This window comes from Brassica napus, chromosome C8, assembly GCF_020379485.1.
Source record: "Brassica napus cultivar Da-Ae chromosome C8, Da-Ae, whole genome shotgun sequence".
Classification (NCBI taxonomy): Eukaryota; Viridiplantae; Streptophyta; class Magnoliopsida; order Brassicales; family Brassicaceae; genus Brassica; species Brassica napus.
The window spans coordinates 27,671,123-27,688,381 of NC_063451.1; the positions used below are offsets into that span (position 1 = coordinate 27,671,123).

Genomic DNA, 17,259 nt, shown 5'->3' on the forward strand with positions numbered 1-17,259 from the left:
TTATGTTCATTAGCTTTTACATTGTGACATCACTGACATGTATATGTAAATATAAGAATATAAATATTTTTTTTAAAAGACAAAATAACACAAAAAAATTGATGATCATGCAACAATGAGCTGTTATTGATAGTGATGATATGCATGAATCATGTTTTTACGATAGAGTTCACGAAAGAAAGAAAAAAAAAAGTTGAAGATATTGTATATAATGGAAATTGGGTAAGAGAATCGGACATTCTTGAAAGTGAACTCTTAACGATAGAATGATGATATGCATGAATCATGTTTTCACGATAGAGTCCAAGAAAGAAAGAAAGAAAAAAGTTGAAGATATTGTATATAATGGAAATTGAGTAAGAGAATCGGACATTCTTGAAAGTGAACTCTTAACGATAAGAGTGATGATATGCATGAATCATGTTTTTGCGATAAAGTTCAAGAAAGAAAGAGAGGAAAAGGTTGAAGAAACCGTACGTGTTAGTGGGAATTGGGCAAGACACAAGACAATGAGACATTTTTTAAGTGAACGAGCCAGTTGAATTATCGCATTTCCCAACAAAATAATACTCGACTGAACTTAGAGCGTGACTGGCACCCAATAGAGTAATTTGGAGTAATAAAAATGGAGTAATTCAGAGTAAAACTTATAGAGTAAATAAAATACTGAAAAACAAAAAAGAGGAACAGAAGTTAGCGTAACTCATTTATTCTCTAGAAACCACGAGTGAAAAATTAAGCATTTATACCTTAAGTTAAACAGTTGGCAGAGTAAAACAATAAAACCTTTTTTCACTTGACTGGTGTAAAAAGACAGTAATCCAGCGTTAATATTTATTACTTCGCTTTCTTTACGCCATAAATGCCCTTAAACCATAATTAACATAGGGTTCTTAGAGCATCCCCATTAGAGGATGTAAAGGGGTTCATGGACTCGGGTTCATAGGCCCGAAAAGAAAAAAAAAAAATTAAAAAATGGGTTTATTTCGGCGATCCGGCTCTTACGAGTGAATCCGTATGATACGGGTTCAAGCCACGTGTCAACCACCCATTGGCCACGCCTTTTCGCGTTGACGACGACGAAATTAGGGTTCAGCGTTAGAGGATTCATTTTCTCTTCTCTCTGAAAAAACTAGGGTTTCTCGCTCTCAGAGGCGATTTCTCGTGCGACGCTGACTGACGGAGCTTTTCTCCATCTAATCGATGACGGACTGTCTCCTCCACGAGCTCAGGTCAGTATCGAGTAGATTCACGATTTAATAGAATCGATTTTTGGGCTCGAAACCGATCTCGGGGTTTCGAAATCGATTTGGGGGTTTCGAGGTAGGGTTCTAAATCGATATGGGGGTTTCGATTTATGGTTGTAAATCGTCATGCGGGTTCGATTTAGGGTTCGTTTATCGGGGATTCGAAATCGAGTTGGGGGTTTCGAGTTAGGGTTCTAAATCAATTTGGGGGTTTCATTTTATGGTTGTAAATCGTCACGAGGGTTCGATTTAGGGTTCGTTTCATCATATTGTTTCGTCATTATGTTCTAATCATTTCGATTTTTGGTACAGATGGATCCCGCAGAAGAGAGAAGAGAGACAAAGAGGCAAAAGGAGTACATTAACATGCTAGGATACGTGGCCGATTCATAATACGAGATTCCGACAAGGTGTCCGTGTGATGAGAGAATCATTGACGAGGTTCGGGGGAAGGAGGACTACGACACTCTTCCTGTGAAGCGCTTCTTCACCTGCAAAAACTACCAGGTAAGTCTCAATTGGCAAATTTCTATAAATTATGTTGCACAAACGCGATTCTGATTTGTGTTTATGTTGTAAACAAGGCTGATGGGTTCCATTATCGCCAGCCTTGGGTGATTGGTGTCCAGGAGGACATCGAATGCCTGACTAAGCGGGTGGAGGAGGCTGAGCAGGTGATCAAGGGGGTGCCGAATCTCTATAAACAGATTGAGACACTGGAGGTTAGTGAAGTTTACTTTTGAGTGTCTCATATTTGTCCTTTAACGTAGTTAATATTTGTATAGTTAGGTACTTATTAAGTCACTAACACAGTTTCATTGCTGTTTCCATGTCCAGGCACATGTCAAAATCCTCACTGGGCAGGTTGATAACCTCACTGTAGAGGTCGCTGACCTGGAGAAGCTCTGCTTCGAATGAAAACCAAAGGTAAGACTCAATCTGAATAACTGTTTCTAAATGTGGTTGTTATGTTCAAAAAATGTATCTGTGTGAATGATGAACTAGAACTTAAGTTTTTTTTAAAAGCTAGACTAAACTAAACTGAACTAGAACTAGTTCTGACTTAGTTCTAGTTCTTAACCTAAAGTAAACTAAACAGCCTTAAACTGAACTAGAACTTAATTTTCTTTAAAAAACTTTCATTAATTCTGTGTTGGTTGGTTGCTGTGATGAATGTTCGAGTTTTTCAACTGATTTGATGTATAATGAATGCTCTCTGTGAACTAGTTATTGTGTAATTAACTATAATGAATGTTTGGTAGTTAGAGTTTGATTAATTGTTCTCTCCTATCAAAGTAAAAACTAGTTTAAAAACATAGCAAATCCACTTCTGAAAACACAAACCAACTTAAAAACACCAACCAAAACCAAAATGGATCATTTTTCCCTAAACTCTCCCGGGTTTGTTAACCTATTAGCTTCCCAGAGCAGTCAAACAATAGACGTAGAGTCTTCTGAGGTTCCTAGGTTTAGTAGCCAGAGCTCTGAAGATCCTAAACCAGTGGAAAGGAGAAAGTGGACACCAAAAGAAGACATTGTGCTCATCAGTGCTTGGTTGAACACCAGCAAGGATCCCATAGTGAGTAATGAGCAGAAGGCAAGAGCGTTTTGGAAGAGAATAGAGGAGTATTTCAATTCAAACCCTCAACTCAGTGGCTTAGCTCCTAGAGAAGAAAATCAATGTAAGCAGAGGTGGGGAAGAGTGAATGAGCAGGTGTGCAAGTTTGTGGGAAGCTATGAGACCGCTTTGAAGGAGCAAGCTAGTGGCCAAAATGAAAATGATGTCATGAAGGCTGCCCATGACATCTTCTTAAATGACTACCAGGTCAAGTTCAGCCTTGAACATGCCTGGAGGGAACTTAGATTTGATCAAAAATGGAGATCAAACTCTTTGTCCAGAGATGGTGCAAAGGACAAAAGGAAGGAAGCTGCGGAGATGGTGCCTGACTTGGAAGAGGTTAGGCCTCCTGGTGTTAAGGCTTGCAAAGCAGCCAAACACAAGAAGCATGGGAATGAAGCAGCTTTTGATCAATTACAGAGCATGCTAGTTGTGAAAGAGAACATATCCAAACAGAAACTCCTTGATCGTCTCCTTGCCCAAAAAGATACACTATCTGATATAGAAGTGTCTCTGAAGAACAAACTTGTATCTGAAATACTTTGATCTAGTCAGTGGCTTTATCTTTTTGAATTGACAACTTGTTTAACTTGTTTGAGACAATGTTTACTTGTTTACTGGTTTAACTTATTCTTGATTGAATCTGTTCTATTTACTTGTTTAACTTGTTTACTTGCTTGTTCTGTTTTGTTCTGCAGGTCACGGGTTCTACTTGTCTACTGGCTTATTCTGTTTTGTATTTTCAGGACATGGGTTCTAGTTTATGTTTCTGTCTGTTTGTTTCACGGGGAAGTGTAGAATTTTGTTTGTTTCTAAACTTCTTTTTTTTCATTCACGGGTTATGTAATATGATGCACTCTATAAACTATTTCTCTCTTTATTTCTCAAATGTGCAACAAACTCAACTTCTACTTCTTCAAATTGTCTCTCTTGAATCTATATACTTGTTCTATCTCTACCTTTCTTTCCAAAACACTTAACCAAATTTCCAAAAAAAGAAAACAATGTCTTCCTCATCGTCTAATGGCGTAGATGAAAGGTTAAACGAAGCTTTTGAAGAAATGTTCGACCAACAATTTGATCATACCTTCGACTCAATAGTTGATGTTCAAGCCAACAAGCCGAAGAGACGAGCTTATATCGAAAGAGATCGGGAACAATGACACAATCTACTATGGAATGACTATTTCAGGGAACATCCTACATACCCACCAAAAATGTTTAAGCGGCGTTTTCGAATGAACAAGCCATTGTTCCTTCGCATTGTCGATCGCCTAAGTAATGAAGTTCCATACTTTGAGCAAAGAAGAAATGCTCACAGAAGGTACGTGCTATCTGCACTTCAAAAGTGTACAGCAGCTATACGTATGCTGGCATATAGTCAATCGGGAGATACATATGACGAATATCTCAGACTTGGTGAAAGTACTGCACTATTATGTTTGGAAAATTTCACTAATGGGATAATACAATTTTTTGGAGATGAGTATCTACGAAGACCTACACCGGATGATCTTCAACGATTACTCGATGTTGGAGAGGTACGCGGGTTTCCAGGGATAATAGGCAGCATCGACTGTATGCATTGGGAGTGGAAAAACTGTCCAACGGCTTGGAGAGGGCAGTCCACACATGGTTCAAGAAAACCGACAATTGTCTTAGAGTCTGTGGCATCACATGATCTTTGGATATGGCACACATTTTTCGGAGCTCCAGGTACCCTCAACAATATTAATGTTCTTGATCGGTCACCAGTTTTTGATGACATTTTACAAGGTCGAGCTCCTAAAGTTAATTTCAAGGTCAACGGCCACAATTATCGTATGGCGTACTACCTTACCGACGGAATTTATCCAAAATGGTCAACATTTATCCAATCCATCCCACTTCCTCAAGGTCCTAAAGCAGAGCTATTTGCTGAACGTCAAGAATCCGCCAGAAAAGATGTCGAACGTGCTTTTGGAGTATTGCAATCGAGGTTTGCAATAGTTAAAAACCCAGCTCTACTAAGGGACAAGGAAAAGATAGGAAGGATTATGAGAACTTGTGTCATACTGCACAATATGATAGTAGAGAACGAACGAGACGGATACACTCAGTATGATACATCTGACTTCGTAGCAGGAGAGTCAAGCAGAAGTTCTCAGGTTGATTTCTCGTACTCTACGGACACCCCTTCCAATATCGGTAATATGCTTGGCATTCGCAATCAAATTTGGGATCAACATATACATGATCGTTTGAAAGCTGATTTAGTTGAAAATATATGGCAAAAGTTTGGTAATCTAGATGAATAATCTTTGTATGTTCATGAATTCTCATTGTATTGAATAAATTTTTTAAAAAAATATTTTTATTTAATTTTATTCCTAAGAACCCCATTTTCAGGTTTACCAATGGAAGAACAAAATAGATACATGCTCATCACTATTTATGGCCCCACCAGAAATATATTAAAAAATTCCTAACAACCCGAAGAGGGGGTTCACTAATGAGAATGCTCTTAGAGTGAAGTTCTTAGCGGAAGTTAAGAAATTGTTTCTTAACTTCCGCTAATAATCTCATCCTAAGAACCTCGGGTTAATCATGCTCTTAGAATTTTGTTGCGTAGTTATATCCTTTTTTTTTTTGCGTCATTATACTTTCGTTGAGATTACTGAATAAAAATCAAAATCTATACAAGCAAATATCATTTAAAAAAAAACATTTACAATTAACTTTGCTTTTAAATATTTTAGAATTTGATTTGTTCTATAGAAATATGAATATCTATTTTTTTTGGATAAAATCAAAATAGATAATGAATCAAATCTAATTTCAGTATTTCACATATGTTTGGTAGAACGAGAGTAAAGAGGAAAAGTGTCGAAGGCACGTTGACATTCATAACCTTTTCCAGAGAATAACTTGAATTATTCTATTAATATTATTAGTACATGTCCATTAAAGGAAAGCACAAATCACACATCAGTAATGTATTCCCTTTTGGCTTCAGTAGTCTTAGAGCACCCGCAACGGAGGATGATGACGAGTCTTTAGCGGTTAATCCTAGGTTAAGATGAATAGAATAATATTATAAAGCTAAGTAATCTAAGGATTGGTCCGTAAATAAGGATTTTAAGGACATGATCCTTAGGGACGTTGCACTGTCTGATTGGGTCGGTGGCTTTTTGTGTTTCGTATTGCAAAAAAAAAGTTCTCATTCTCGACCGAAGCCGAGAAAAAAAATAGTTCTCGACGAAAAGGCGATTTCGATCCGTCGGATTAGCAAGGTAAATCGAAGCCTTCTCTTGTAGATTTATGGATTTAGATTAGGTTGCATGTTGTTTTCCTCTCAACTTAGGGTTCGGTTTTGGGTTTTCAATCAATTTGGGGATATTTTTGTTTGAAGTTAGAGTTTCAAAACTATTTCAATCGATTTGGGGATCTTCTCGTTTGTTCTTACGGTTTCAAAACCCATTTTGGTTTCAATCGATTACAACGTCTATGTGTTTTCTTACGGTTTATATGTGTTTGCTTTCTACCTTAATCTTTTGTCATGTTTTGTTCAATCGGTTCTAACTCGATCCCTCAGTTTAGCTCGAAAATAAACAAAAAACGTATCTGTGTGGATTGGTTTTTGCCTCTCTTTGTATTTTTTTGTTTTTATTTGAATTTGTTCATTCTTAATCGATGGTCCTCGCGAGAAACTGAGGCATAAATCTGTTGTTATAAATTTTATTTTCTGAATATACTCTGTGGTTATAAATTTGTGGTTTGGTTTTTCTTCTCTTGTTTCTATTTTCATTGGGGAGAATCTGTTGTTTTAGTTTGTCTCTTTCATTGCTCTATTGCTCTGTGATTATTGTTGTTTAATTGTGTTCTTAAGATTGTTATCTTCTTCGCTTACATTATTATTTCTTTCAGGTTAACGAAACATGGGACAAGATTATAGCTACAGCCAGCCTTCTTCATCAGACGAGTATGACATAACCTCCCTTCTTCAAGCAGAAGCTGAAATGTATGCGGATGAAGCTGAGAGTAGCTGATATCTTGCATATTCACATTGTTTTATCCATTTATTGATGTGCATTTTCATCATATAGATTAGGATTTAGCCATGTCTAGGTTGCATTTTGCATACATATGTCTCTATTAGGTATTGGAGTACCACATGGAGTTCCTGGAGACATTTGGGTACATTCGGAGCTCAAGGGAGGTGATTAGAGTGATCTTTGGACGAGCACTGCCTGGAGCGACTTCCCGGAGCGACTACATGAAGTCGCTGTGACACACATCCCGGAGCGACCTGGCCAAAGCGACGTAGAGAGGTCGCTCGCGTTTCTATCGCGAGACACCCCTCCCAGAGCGACCTGGACAGAGCGACATGAAGAGGTCGCTCGCGTTTCTATCGCGAGACACCCCTCCCAGAGCGACTTGCCAGAGCGACGCTCCGAGGTCGCTCGCGTTTCCATGGCGAGACGACACAAAACAAAACCCGGAGCGACCTCTCAGAGCGACCCACTGAGGTCGCTCCCGAAGGCCGGAGCGACTTGTCGGAGCGACATGCCGAGGACGCTCCGCGTCTATTTGCCTGTCGAACTCATGTTTTTCTAAGGGCCTTTTGGTCATTTCATTATGCACGTTTTTACTTTTCAAAACCTATGTTTTAAGTACCTTTTTTGTAGCCACCAAAAGAGAATCTCTTTTTCCAGAGAAGAACTAGTGAAAACTTCTTTTGATTCAGATTTGATTGCTCTCGTCTTGTGTTCTTGTTGATTTCTTATCTATTTCTCTACATGATTAATCTGAAATCCACTATGGGTTTAAGAGGAATCATGGAGATTAGTGAGTAATCACTTTTTGAATTCATGGGTTAGGGAGATTAAGGGTGATTAGGTTAGTTCTAGGATGTTTTAGTGTAGATCATTCTTGTTCCTTGCTAGTAGAGTATTCATAATGCATCTTCTGAGTTGGCCACTCAAAAGTTGATCTTTAGGCATTTCCCACCCACAAGGTGTTTGATGAAATGTCTGAGACAACTCTCCTAAGCTTTTAACATACTTTACCAAAGACATTTGTTGTTAAAGGTGTTAAGATAGCCAATAGACTTGTTAGTAATGATTGCTTTCATATTATTCAACCAAAGACATTTGATGTTTGAGATATGTTAGTAAATGAACATTCATCTAGGCATAGAGTTTGTTTAAGATTGTGTCTAAGCTTAAGGTTGATAGTTTGATTGATCGTTTGCCATCCTTAGTTCGATACTTGATCACCCAAGGTCTAATCCCTATGCCCATGAGTTCTCTTTTCCCTTAGTAAAGAAAGTCATTTCATTTATCATTAATCATTAGTTTAGAAACCTCTTAAATCATTGGTTGCACTTAGATTAAGTGAGTACTTGCATTCTCATTGCTTCGAATTCCCTCAGAACTGGTTTGACAATCACTATACTACAACATTTGTCATAGGAGCCTTGAAAACTCCTAACATCAGTAGCTACAATATTGCAGAGCCGGTTCAGTACCCACCTCAACCTGAGGCTGATGATGGAATCCCGACGACATGCTACTGTGGTGGTGAGCCTGTTGTTGCAACATCTTACACTCCTAAAGATCCATGCAGAAGGTACTTCACGTGCGACAATGTTGATGATATGGACTGCCATGTTAGGAAATGGTGGGATGTGGCGGTTATGGAGGATATGAGTGACTTTCAGACACAACTTAGGCAGCTTAAGGATCAAGGTAATGAGGGTGAGCAGAAGCTGGTTAAGCTAGAGAAGACAGTGTGTGAGTTATCTAAGAAGAAATCAGGGGTTACAAATGGCTTTGAATTGGTTGTTTGTCTAATGGTTTTTGTATTAGTTTTAATAGGTTTGGTCGTCATGTTTCTGCCTGGTTAGTTTCTCTCCTTGTGCTTTTGATTGTTGTTTCTGCAATTTTTTAAAACTTTTGACTGTTTTATCTCATGTGTTTTCAGGAAGAGCTTCAAAGGCTTAAAACGCGAGTGTCTAACCTCGCGAGTGTCTGTAAGGTACTCTTCAAACAACTTCCTAGTCTCTTTTCTTTGAATAATAAAAACATATAGTAGTCTATTTTCTTTGAATAATAAAAACATATAACGTGAAAATGTTTATAAAAGCTAAAACTCATTTACTGTAAAACTTCATAAATGGTGAGATTTGATTGATGTTAAATGCTACTGAATTGCTTTCTACCTTCCTAACTCCTCAGATTTGATTGGGTATAAATGTTATACTTAGTTAGAAATCGGTTCCCGAAGGCTCTGTGTTGCTAGTTGAGTACTTAGTCAGATTTGATTGGTGTTAAATGCTACTGGTTTGCTTTCTACCTTCCTAACTGCTAAGATTTTATTGGTTTTAAATGTTTCTTAGTTATATATCGCTTACTTAAGGCTCTGTGTTGCTAGTAGAGTGACACATAGCATTCTCTAACCATGGATACTACCCACGGTTATGTTAACCTACTGAATAGTCAATCTTCAGTTGACCTTGATTCACTCGGACCTGCTTGGTTCAGTAGACAATGTCCTGATGAGTCTGGTGTCAAGGAGAGGAGGAAATGGTCTCCCAAAGAGGATAAAATCCTTATTGGTGCTTGGCTTAACACCAGTAAAGACCCTGTGGTCAGCAATGAGCAGAAAGCTGGTGCTTTCTGGAAGAGGATTCAAGACTACTACAACGCAAGCCCTCACTTGGTTGGGACAACACCTAGAGAGCTTGTTCAGTGCTAGCAGAGGTGGGCTAGGATTAATGAGCAAGTCTGCAAGTTTGTTGGATGCTTTGATGCGGCTCTGAGGGAGCAGAGAAGTGGTGAAAATGATGATGATGAGATGAAAGCTGCCCTAAAAATCTTCTACAATGACTACTCCATCAAGTTCAACCTGGAACATGCCTGGAGGGAGCTGAGACATGACAAGAAATGGTGTTCCACCTATCTGGCTAAGGACAGTGTGAAGGAAAAGCTCAAACAAGTGTTGGAGGTTGACGGAGAAGAGGCAATGGGTAGACCTGTTGGGGTGAAGGCTGCTAAAGCTGCTAGTAAGAGGAAGAAGAATGCTAAAGAAGAGGAGTTGCCAAAGTTACAGGGCCTGTTTGAAATCAAACAGAAAATCTCTAACCAGAAACTGTTTGATCGTTTACTTGTCAAAAAAGAGCCACTCTCTGAGATGGAATTATCTCTTAAACTCAAACTTATGTCTGAGATGTTATGATGTTATATGTTCAGTTTAAGGTATTAATGTTGTTTTGAGTAGTTATTACTATTATACTTTGCTAACTCTTGTAAACAGGGTCAATAGAAGGACACTGTCTTTTCACTCACAGGTGCATTTGGAGTAGTGTGAAAGTGTTTTGTTGTTACAGGGAAAGTGTTTTGTTGTTTAGGACATGTGAACCAAGTCACGGGTTCTTCTGTTTCACCTACCATCAGTCTCCATTCTATAAGTTAATGTCAAGCGTCTGTTTAGCTAGCTATCTCCTTTGCTTTGTTTCTTCCTCATCAGAACTTGTAATATTTTGCTACTATTTCCTTTGCTTTGTTTCTTCCTCATCAGAAGTTGTAATATTTTGCTACTAAAAACCTCATGCACTTCTGTAAGTTAACGGTAATATTTTGCTAAGAATATCTTTGATTATCTTTATGCCTTTCAATTATTAGTTAAGTGTTTATCATCAAGAACACACAAGTATTGTTGCTCACTGCTATCATGGTCAAACAAACAGAGCGGACTATTAAGAAATTAGTTAAGTGTTTATCATTTGTATGTTCTCCAAACCGTTTGGCTTTATATTTTTTTAATAATTGTCGAAAAAATGATGAGAAATGTCTAAACCGTTTGGCTTTATATTTTTTTTTTATTTCAAGGAGGGATACGTAAAATGTCATCATCTTCATCCGATGAACTCGAAGAAAGATTGAACGAAGCTTTCGACGATATCTTCGAAGATACATACAACAACATAGTGGAGGCCCAAACCAATAAGAAGGAAACATGCTTATATAGAACGAAACCGTGAAGCAGGACACAACCGTTTATGGAATGACTACTTCAGCAAAGATTCGACATTCTCGACACTTTTATTCAGACGCCGTTTCCGCATGAATAAGGAATTATTCATGCGTATTGTCCATGGCCTCTCAGAGGACGTTCCATTCTTTCGACAAAGTAGAGATGCAACCGGGAGGTTTGGTCTTTCTCCACTACAAAAATTTACGGCAGTAATTCGTCTGCTTGCTTATGGTTCTGCGGCTGAGACGATAGACGAATATCTCCGACTTGGTGAAAGCATGGGACTTTCGTGTTTACATAATTTCACTGAAGGAATAATACAATTATTTGGAGATGAGTATCTACGAAAACCCACACCAGAGGATCTTCAACGACTACTCGATATTGGAGAGAAACACGGGTTTCCTGGGATGGTAGGAAGCATTGACTGTATGCATTGAGAGTGGAAAAATTGTCCAACCGCTTGGAAAGGACAGTACGCATGTGGATCAGGAAAACCGACAATTGTCTTAGAGGCTGTAGCTTCACAAGATCTTTGGATATGACACGCTTTTTTTGTCCTCCATGTACCTTAAACGATATTGATGTCCTCGATCGGTCTCCTGTTTTTGATGACATTTTACAAGGCTGAGCTCCTAGGTTAGAGTATGTGGTCAATGGACACATGTATAAGTTGGCGTACTACCTCACAGACGGTATATATCCAAAATGGTCAACATTTATCCAATCTATCTCACACCCTCAAGGTCCTAAAGCAGAGTTATTTGCTAAAGTTCAAGAAGCAACCGAAAATATGTGGAGCGGGCTTTTGGAGTATTGCAAACTCGATTTGCGATTGTGAAAAACCCGGCTCTTTCATTGGACAAAGAAAATATAGGGAAGATTATGACAACATGTATCATACTACACAATATGATAGTCGAAAATGAACGAGATGGATACACTTGGTACGATATATCTGAATTTGAAGAAGGAGACGTCACCAGAAGTTCACGGGTGGATACTGACAGGCCTACAAATATCGCCAATATGCTTGGCATTCGAAATGATGTTCGCGAGAAGCGTATACATGAACAATTGAAAAATGATTTAATTGAAAATATTTGGAACAAATTTGGTGATGAAAATTAATAATTATTGTATCTTTATATTTAATCATGCAATAAATAAAAAAATTTAATTTCACTTCTTTTAAAATTTATTATTTTTTTATTCCTAAGAACTCCAAATTGGAGAACATCATTGCACATACAATTTTGATTAGAGTCCTTAACTATTCAAACAAAAAAAATTAAAAAAAAATTAGTTTAATAATGCTAAGGACTCCATTGGTGGTAACACCGTTGCCGGTGCTCTTGCATATCCATTAAAGGAAAGCACAAATCTGTGCACACATCACTCAGTATTTTTATTTTTGCTTAGGGCACACATCACCCACTCAAACCATGGCTTGAATTATTCTATTAATACTATTAGTACATGTCCATTAAAGCAAAGCACAATTCACACATCAGCAATGTATTCCCTTTTATTACTCTGATGATATACATTAAAGGAAAGCACACATCACTCAGTATTTCAAACCGGAGCCTTTGTATTTTTCCTCCATGATCATGTCGATTTTGTTTTCCATCTCTGGAGTCAGATGATTCTTTGAGTCACCCACTTCTCCTTTGCGGAAAAAATTAGAGTGATGCACATTGTTCGAGGTTTTTCCTGTCTTATTGATCTCCATGCTGCTCAGACTACGCAGAGAACAAAGTTCCAAGATCTTGTCCACAGATCCGCCTTCTTCTTCTTCCTCAGTGAATGGACAACCCAAGAACTCTGCAAGTCTCTTGACCTGAGCAGCGGGCTCTGACTTCATTTCCTCGTACCTCATGAAGAGAATATGCTCGGGATCTTCCAAGCTACCTCTCCAATAGCTCAATACATTTTCCCAAATGGGTCCAAAATAGCCAACTCCACTGCATAATGAATCTAAAGAAGACTCGAGAAGGCTTTTGTCTACTTCTTTTTGAAGATAAGCACTCCTGAAATACCATTGCGATACCAACACGTCCTTCACGTCCCTGCACACGTACACGATCTTGCATGGAGAGTCCTTGAAGGGTACTTGAAGCGTATGTAACGGCATGTGAGTCGAGAACAGCCTTGGAGATGAGAACTTGGTCAGATCAGGTGTTGAGCTATTGAGATACAGATTGGTCTCCAAGAAGGGTACTAAGCCATGAGGGTTATCGGATTGAAGAGGATGAGGAACATCAGAAGAACTGTACTTCGATCTCTCAAGGAGAGCGACTGTGAGAGCTTTGAGCCAAGTGGTGCCGGATTTGGGGAAAGAAGCGATGACTATGTCGGTTTCTTGAGGCTTGAAACCTTTCTGGAAATTCAGGACTCCTAGGAGAGTGTTGGGGTAGTACCAACATCCTTGGTAGTTGTAGATCTTCCCTAGGAAATCTTTGGTCGAAGGAAGTGAAGAGATTAATGTCCTTGTTTCTTCGCTTAGGTTGTCTTCTCTCAAGTGGTCGGGGAGCTTCTTCTCATTCATTCTTCTTGTTGAGTTTTGTGGTTACAGAATTCTGTTTTTCTCCAAATGCAAAGATCAATTTATAGCTGGATGTTTTGGTAGGTAGGTGATCCACTGCCTATCTCCAAATGCAAATTAGATCACATTTTTTAGCTGGATGTCTTGGTATGTGAACCACTTCTTGTTTAGCACTATATCTACAAAAGAACATGCCCACTGGTCTTGGTATGCGGACCACTGCCTATTTTGGCAGTTCCATTCGTGTAGAAACTCAAAACGAGTTCTCCTCAATTTAATACTAGTATTTTAATATTTTATTAGGTATGTGACTAAATTTTATATTTAAAAAATGGAGGAACCAATAAAAACTAAAGTGTCTATAAATATCTGATAAGATTCTTGGAGGTTCCAGTTCTTCTCACTAACTTTTTATTTTCCTTTCATTATTTTATTATATAGATATTGTCTAAAATCACCGGAAAGGTACCACAAAAAGTATCTTACAAATAAAATACAAGTATCTTGTAAAAAATAAATTCAAAATTTAAATAAAATAAAATCAACCACTAATAAGAGAAGCACAGTACGTCTTCACATTCGGATATTGGGTTGGAAATTTCATATTTCCCTAGGGTTGACTAATCTATAATTAGGGTTTAGAGTTAAGGGATGAAATTTTGAGGATATGATTTCAAATTTTAAAAAATAAAAAACAACTATTTAAATTTTCAAAATAAAATAAGGTTATTTTGGTCATTTTCTTCTTTGAAAGTTATTTTTAGGACACAAACTTAAAAATGACTATTTAAAAGAATTGCCAAACAAAAATTCCAAAACCAATTAAAATAAAGTTTAAACAAACTCCAAACAAACAAGAAATCCAAATTAGGGGAATCTTTAGATCCCATATTTGAATTTATAAATCTATTTAAAAATGCATAAATCTAATTTAGTGATTTTGTTGTTCAAAAAAATAATCTAATTTAGTGATTCATTTCCTTTTCTATGGTCACAATGGGTTGAAAAAGAAACCATTAAGTTTGTGTTTAGAAAGTCGTATCTTTCCTTCATGATGATGGTATATTTCCTTCCTGCATTGCTTGCAGAACAAACCTCAAAACCCTTATTAAAAGCGACTTTATTTTCCCCCAAAACGATTATCACGGCTGAGCTTACAAGAATGGGGATCATAGCATCAACGTCTCGGAAAACTGAGAATTCAGAGACTTCCGGTTGTAGTTCTTGGGAAAGTGTAGAGCCAGAGTATATTGGGATATTAGCATATCCCAAACCTAGATGACATTAGAATAGAATATTTCTATTATTGTAGTTTCCTCTATTCGATAGTATTAGGAAATCTGATGTATATAAATATAGGCCTTGAGGTCTTCCATGAATAATAAGAACGATTATAAGATTATAGAACTTCTCATGGTATCATAGCCACAACGGTTTTTGAGGACCAAAACCAGCGCTTCCGTTTATTGTGGTTAGAAAAGTTTGGTTATTGTGATGACAATTGAAGAAAACGACGTTCTGGATGATTATGACGTGAAGAAACAAACTCGAATTGCTTTCAAAACAACATGTGAATCTCGATCTCACTGACATGCGACCTCGAACTCTCGACATCACGACCTGCGACCACGAATACTCGATCTCACAACTTGCGATTTCTCGAACTCTCAACCTGCGACTTCAATCAAGACCACCGAACAACTTCAACCCACGAACTCACGACCACCGAACCTGCGGCCTCACAAACTCACAACCGACGAACTTGCGACCTCTCGATTTTTCTTTGATCAACAAGGATAACGAACTTTCCTGTTGTTACAACGACCTCGAATTGATGAAACCGAACCTGACGAAATCGAACCCGGTAATATTGAATTCGACGAACCGAAACCGACAATCCAACGAACTGATGATTTTGACGAAAGAACCATCGACCGATTTGAATTTGAAGACTTGTAGTTCAAGTTGGAGATACAAAATTTGTATGCTCCAACTTGAGGGGAGGTATTGGGATATTAGAATAGTTCAATAGTATTAGGAAATCTGATGTATATAAATATAGGCCTTGAGGTCTTCCATGAATATTTAGCGTTCATGGAAAAAGGTGGATGCATAGAACCATTGGTGGAATATGTTGATTGCAAGGGAGAAGCTGAGAAGAAGAATGAAGATGTCTTCCCTAAGTGTAAGGAAGCCAAAGATAGATTGGACAATTGTTTTATTGCTCATCGTGATTACCATCAACCGATTTTGGAGATCATGGAACCTGCTGTAGAGCTGGTGGTGAACAAGATCGAAGCCTTATTCCCACTGGTAGATACTGTTTCAACAGAATCGGCGGACCAACCAGAGGAAGGTGACGGCCCGCTTCACCTGTTCATGAATGGAGGAGCTTGCACAGAATCATACATGGCTTTGGAAGATTTCTTGGTGGAAGTTATGGAGACCAATGAAGATATCTGTAACTGTGCCAAAGCCTTCACGATGCTGATAAAGTGTATGGATGCTCATTCTGATTACTATCATCCTATTCTCGATGCTGTTTATGATGGTGAAGATCACTACCGAACTCTTCTCATAAGCGCACTGAGGGGTGACTGTAAGAGGATTTAATTAGTTTGGTAAAAAGTTTTTTTTTTAATGCTTTCTTTCTCTCTTGTTTCGTGTTGATTCTGTTTTAAAGGATTTAGGTCATTTTTATGGTTTCTGTTTCTTGTTGTTTACGCAACTATCAATATTGGATTTGGCCCTACATATTGCTTTTAGAGTTAACGTCTTAAAGATCTTCTCGTCGGTCCTTCAACAAAGTGACCCACCCGGCCACCAAGGATTTAAAACATGTTATTTTCTGTTTGTAAATATCATTGTCCAACTTTAACTATCAGTCTATCACCAAATCAATAAACTCATACTTTTCACTAGATGAATTTGTTCTACTATTCTTCATCAAAGATTAGTCAGTAATCAAAACTTCACCTTAGCAATTTATATTAGTGCCTTCGGTTACTTGTTTTTTGAATTTTGCCTTTTGTAATAATTATTAAGATGACCATACCAAAAGCTCTGAACAAAGATAACATGAGAAAGATCTCAATCCCACTTGCTCTTCAGCTTTGAGGAACGACAGAAGATAAGTGATTTCCTGAATAAAACTTTCTGAAAGTTATTTTGCCAATAAGTGTAATTGACGTGTGACCACTACAACAGTTCAGCAAAGAAAACAAAATTCATCAAAGAACAGAGACCAATTGACCACAAAAAAAAACTATTTTTTATCCTTTTTTTATGAAGAAAGTGGTTGTTGCAGGGAAATTATCAAACGCACAAGTTTGTTACCGCTAAATTGATCGCAGAGTTTTTTAGAGAGAGGTTGCCAGTGTAAAGTGGTTATATCTTAGAGAGCATTGACCCATTACTGAAAATTGAAGGTGTGTTCCTTACCAAAATATTCTCTTAATAGTAGTTGGTACTTCACTACGTCCATTGTTGGTTGATATTTTTGTTGAATAAATTTGTTTATCCATTTATTTCCATCAGGGAGCTCCAAACGCTGCATGAACTCCGAGTACTTCGGAGCCCAATTGCTTATTTACCAACAAGACCATTATGACGGGAAGAACGGGATCTCTTTGTAGAGTTTTTCTTGTCTTGATGTACCACAAGTCTCAGGGCGCTCGTGATTTGGCCAAAGTGAGTTTTCTTCTGTGAGTAGTCTCTGGCTCGAGAAGGTTCACGTTCCTGAACTATTCAGTAGCACTGTTCCACTGAGAGACCTAGAGAAGATGCATCTGATCCTTTGTAAGATCAACACTGGCTTTGATCATGTTGGA

The 17,259-nt window shown here is 38.0% G+C and overlaps 5 protein-coding genes across 5 annotated transcripts; 4 read left to right on the plus strand and 1 right to left on the minus strand.

The window, feature by feature from the left end:
- The first annotated feature begins 2,619 nt into the window (after nucleotides 1-2,619).
- LOC106359334 (glutathione S-transferase T3-like) lies at nucleotides 2,620-3,411 on the plus strand. Its single transcript, XM_013799053.1, has one exon. It carries the CDS (start codon nucleotides 2,620-2,622, stop codon nucleotides 3,409-3,411), a length of 792 nt encoding a protein of 263 aa, XP_013654507.1.
- A 4,846-nt stretch (nucleotides 3,412-8,257) lies between these two features.
- On the plus strand, nucleotides 8,258-10,221 carry LOC111208982 (uncharacterized protein At1g43920, Chloroplastic-like; the record flags this gene model as incomplete). The annotated part of the gene is made up of 1 exon (XM_048766383.1): nucleotides 8,258-10,221. A coding segment is annotated over one exon (495 nt), but the record flags the coding sequence as incomplete, so codon positions are not given.
- On the plus strand, nucleotides 9,307-10,083 carry LOC106359335 (glutathione S-transferase T3-like). The gene is made up of 2 exons (XM_013799054.2): nucleotides 9,307-9,591; nucleotides 9,676-10,083. Exons 1-2 carry the CDS (start codon nucleotides 9,307-9,309, stop codon nucleotides 10,081-10,083), a joined length of 693 nt encoding a protein of 230 aa, XP_013654508.1.
- A 2,106-nt stretch (nucleotides 10,222-12,327) lies between the features above and the next one.
- LOC106360194 (cytosolic sulfotransferase 1-like) lies at nucleotides 12,328-13,596 on the minus strand. Its single transcript, XM_013799782.3, has one exon. It carries the CDS (start codon nucleotides 13,430-13,432, stop codon nucleotides 12,452-12,454), a length of 981 nt encoding a protein of 326 aa, XP_013655236.1. The 5' UTR covers nucleotides 13,433-13,596; the 3' UTR covers nucleotides 12,328-12,451.
- Nucleotides 13,597-15,523: 1,927 nt separating this feature from the next.
- Nucleotides 15,524-16,042, plus strand: LOC106359338. Its single transcript, XM_013799055.2, has one exon. The coding sequence runs from the start codon at nucleotides 15,524-15,526 to the stop codon at nucleotides 16,040-16,042; it is 519 nt and encodes a 172-aa protein (XP_013654509.2).
- The last annotated feature ends 1,217 nt before the right edge of the window (nucleotides 16,043-17,259 follow it).

Coding starts and splice junctions, on each gene's coding strand:
- LOC106359334 (XM_013799053.1), top strand. CDS start 2,620: ATGGATCATTTTTCCCTAAACTCTCCCGGGTTTGTTAACCTATTAGCT.
- LOC106359335 (XM_013799054.2), top strand. CDS start 9,307: ATGGATACTACCCACGGTTATGTTAACCTACTGAATAGTCAATCTTCA. Junction 9,592..9,675: donor GGACAACACCTAGAGAGCTT/GTTCAGTGCTAG, acceptor CTGAGGGAGCAG/AGAAGTGGTGAAAATGATGA.
- LOC106360194 (XM_013799782.3), bottom strand. CDS start 13,432: ATGAATGAGAAGAAGCTCCCCGACCACTTGAGAGAAGACAACCTAAGC.
- LOC106359338 (XM_013799055.2), top strand. CDS start 15,524: ATGGAAAAAGGTGGATGCATAGAACCATTGGTGGAATATGTTGATTGC.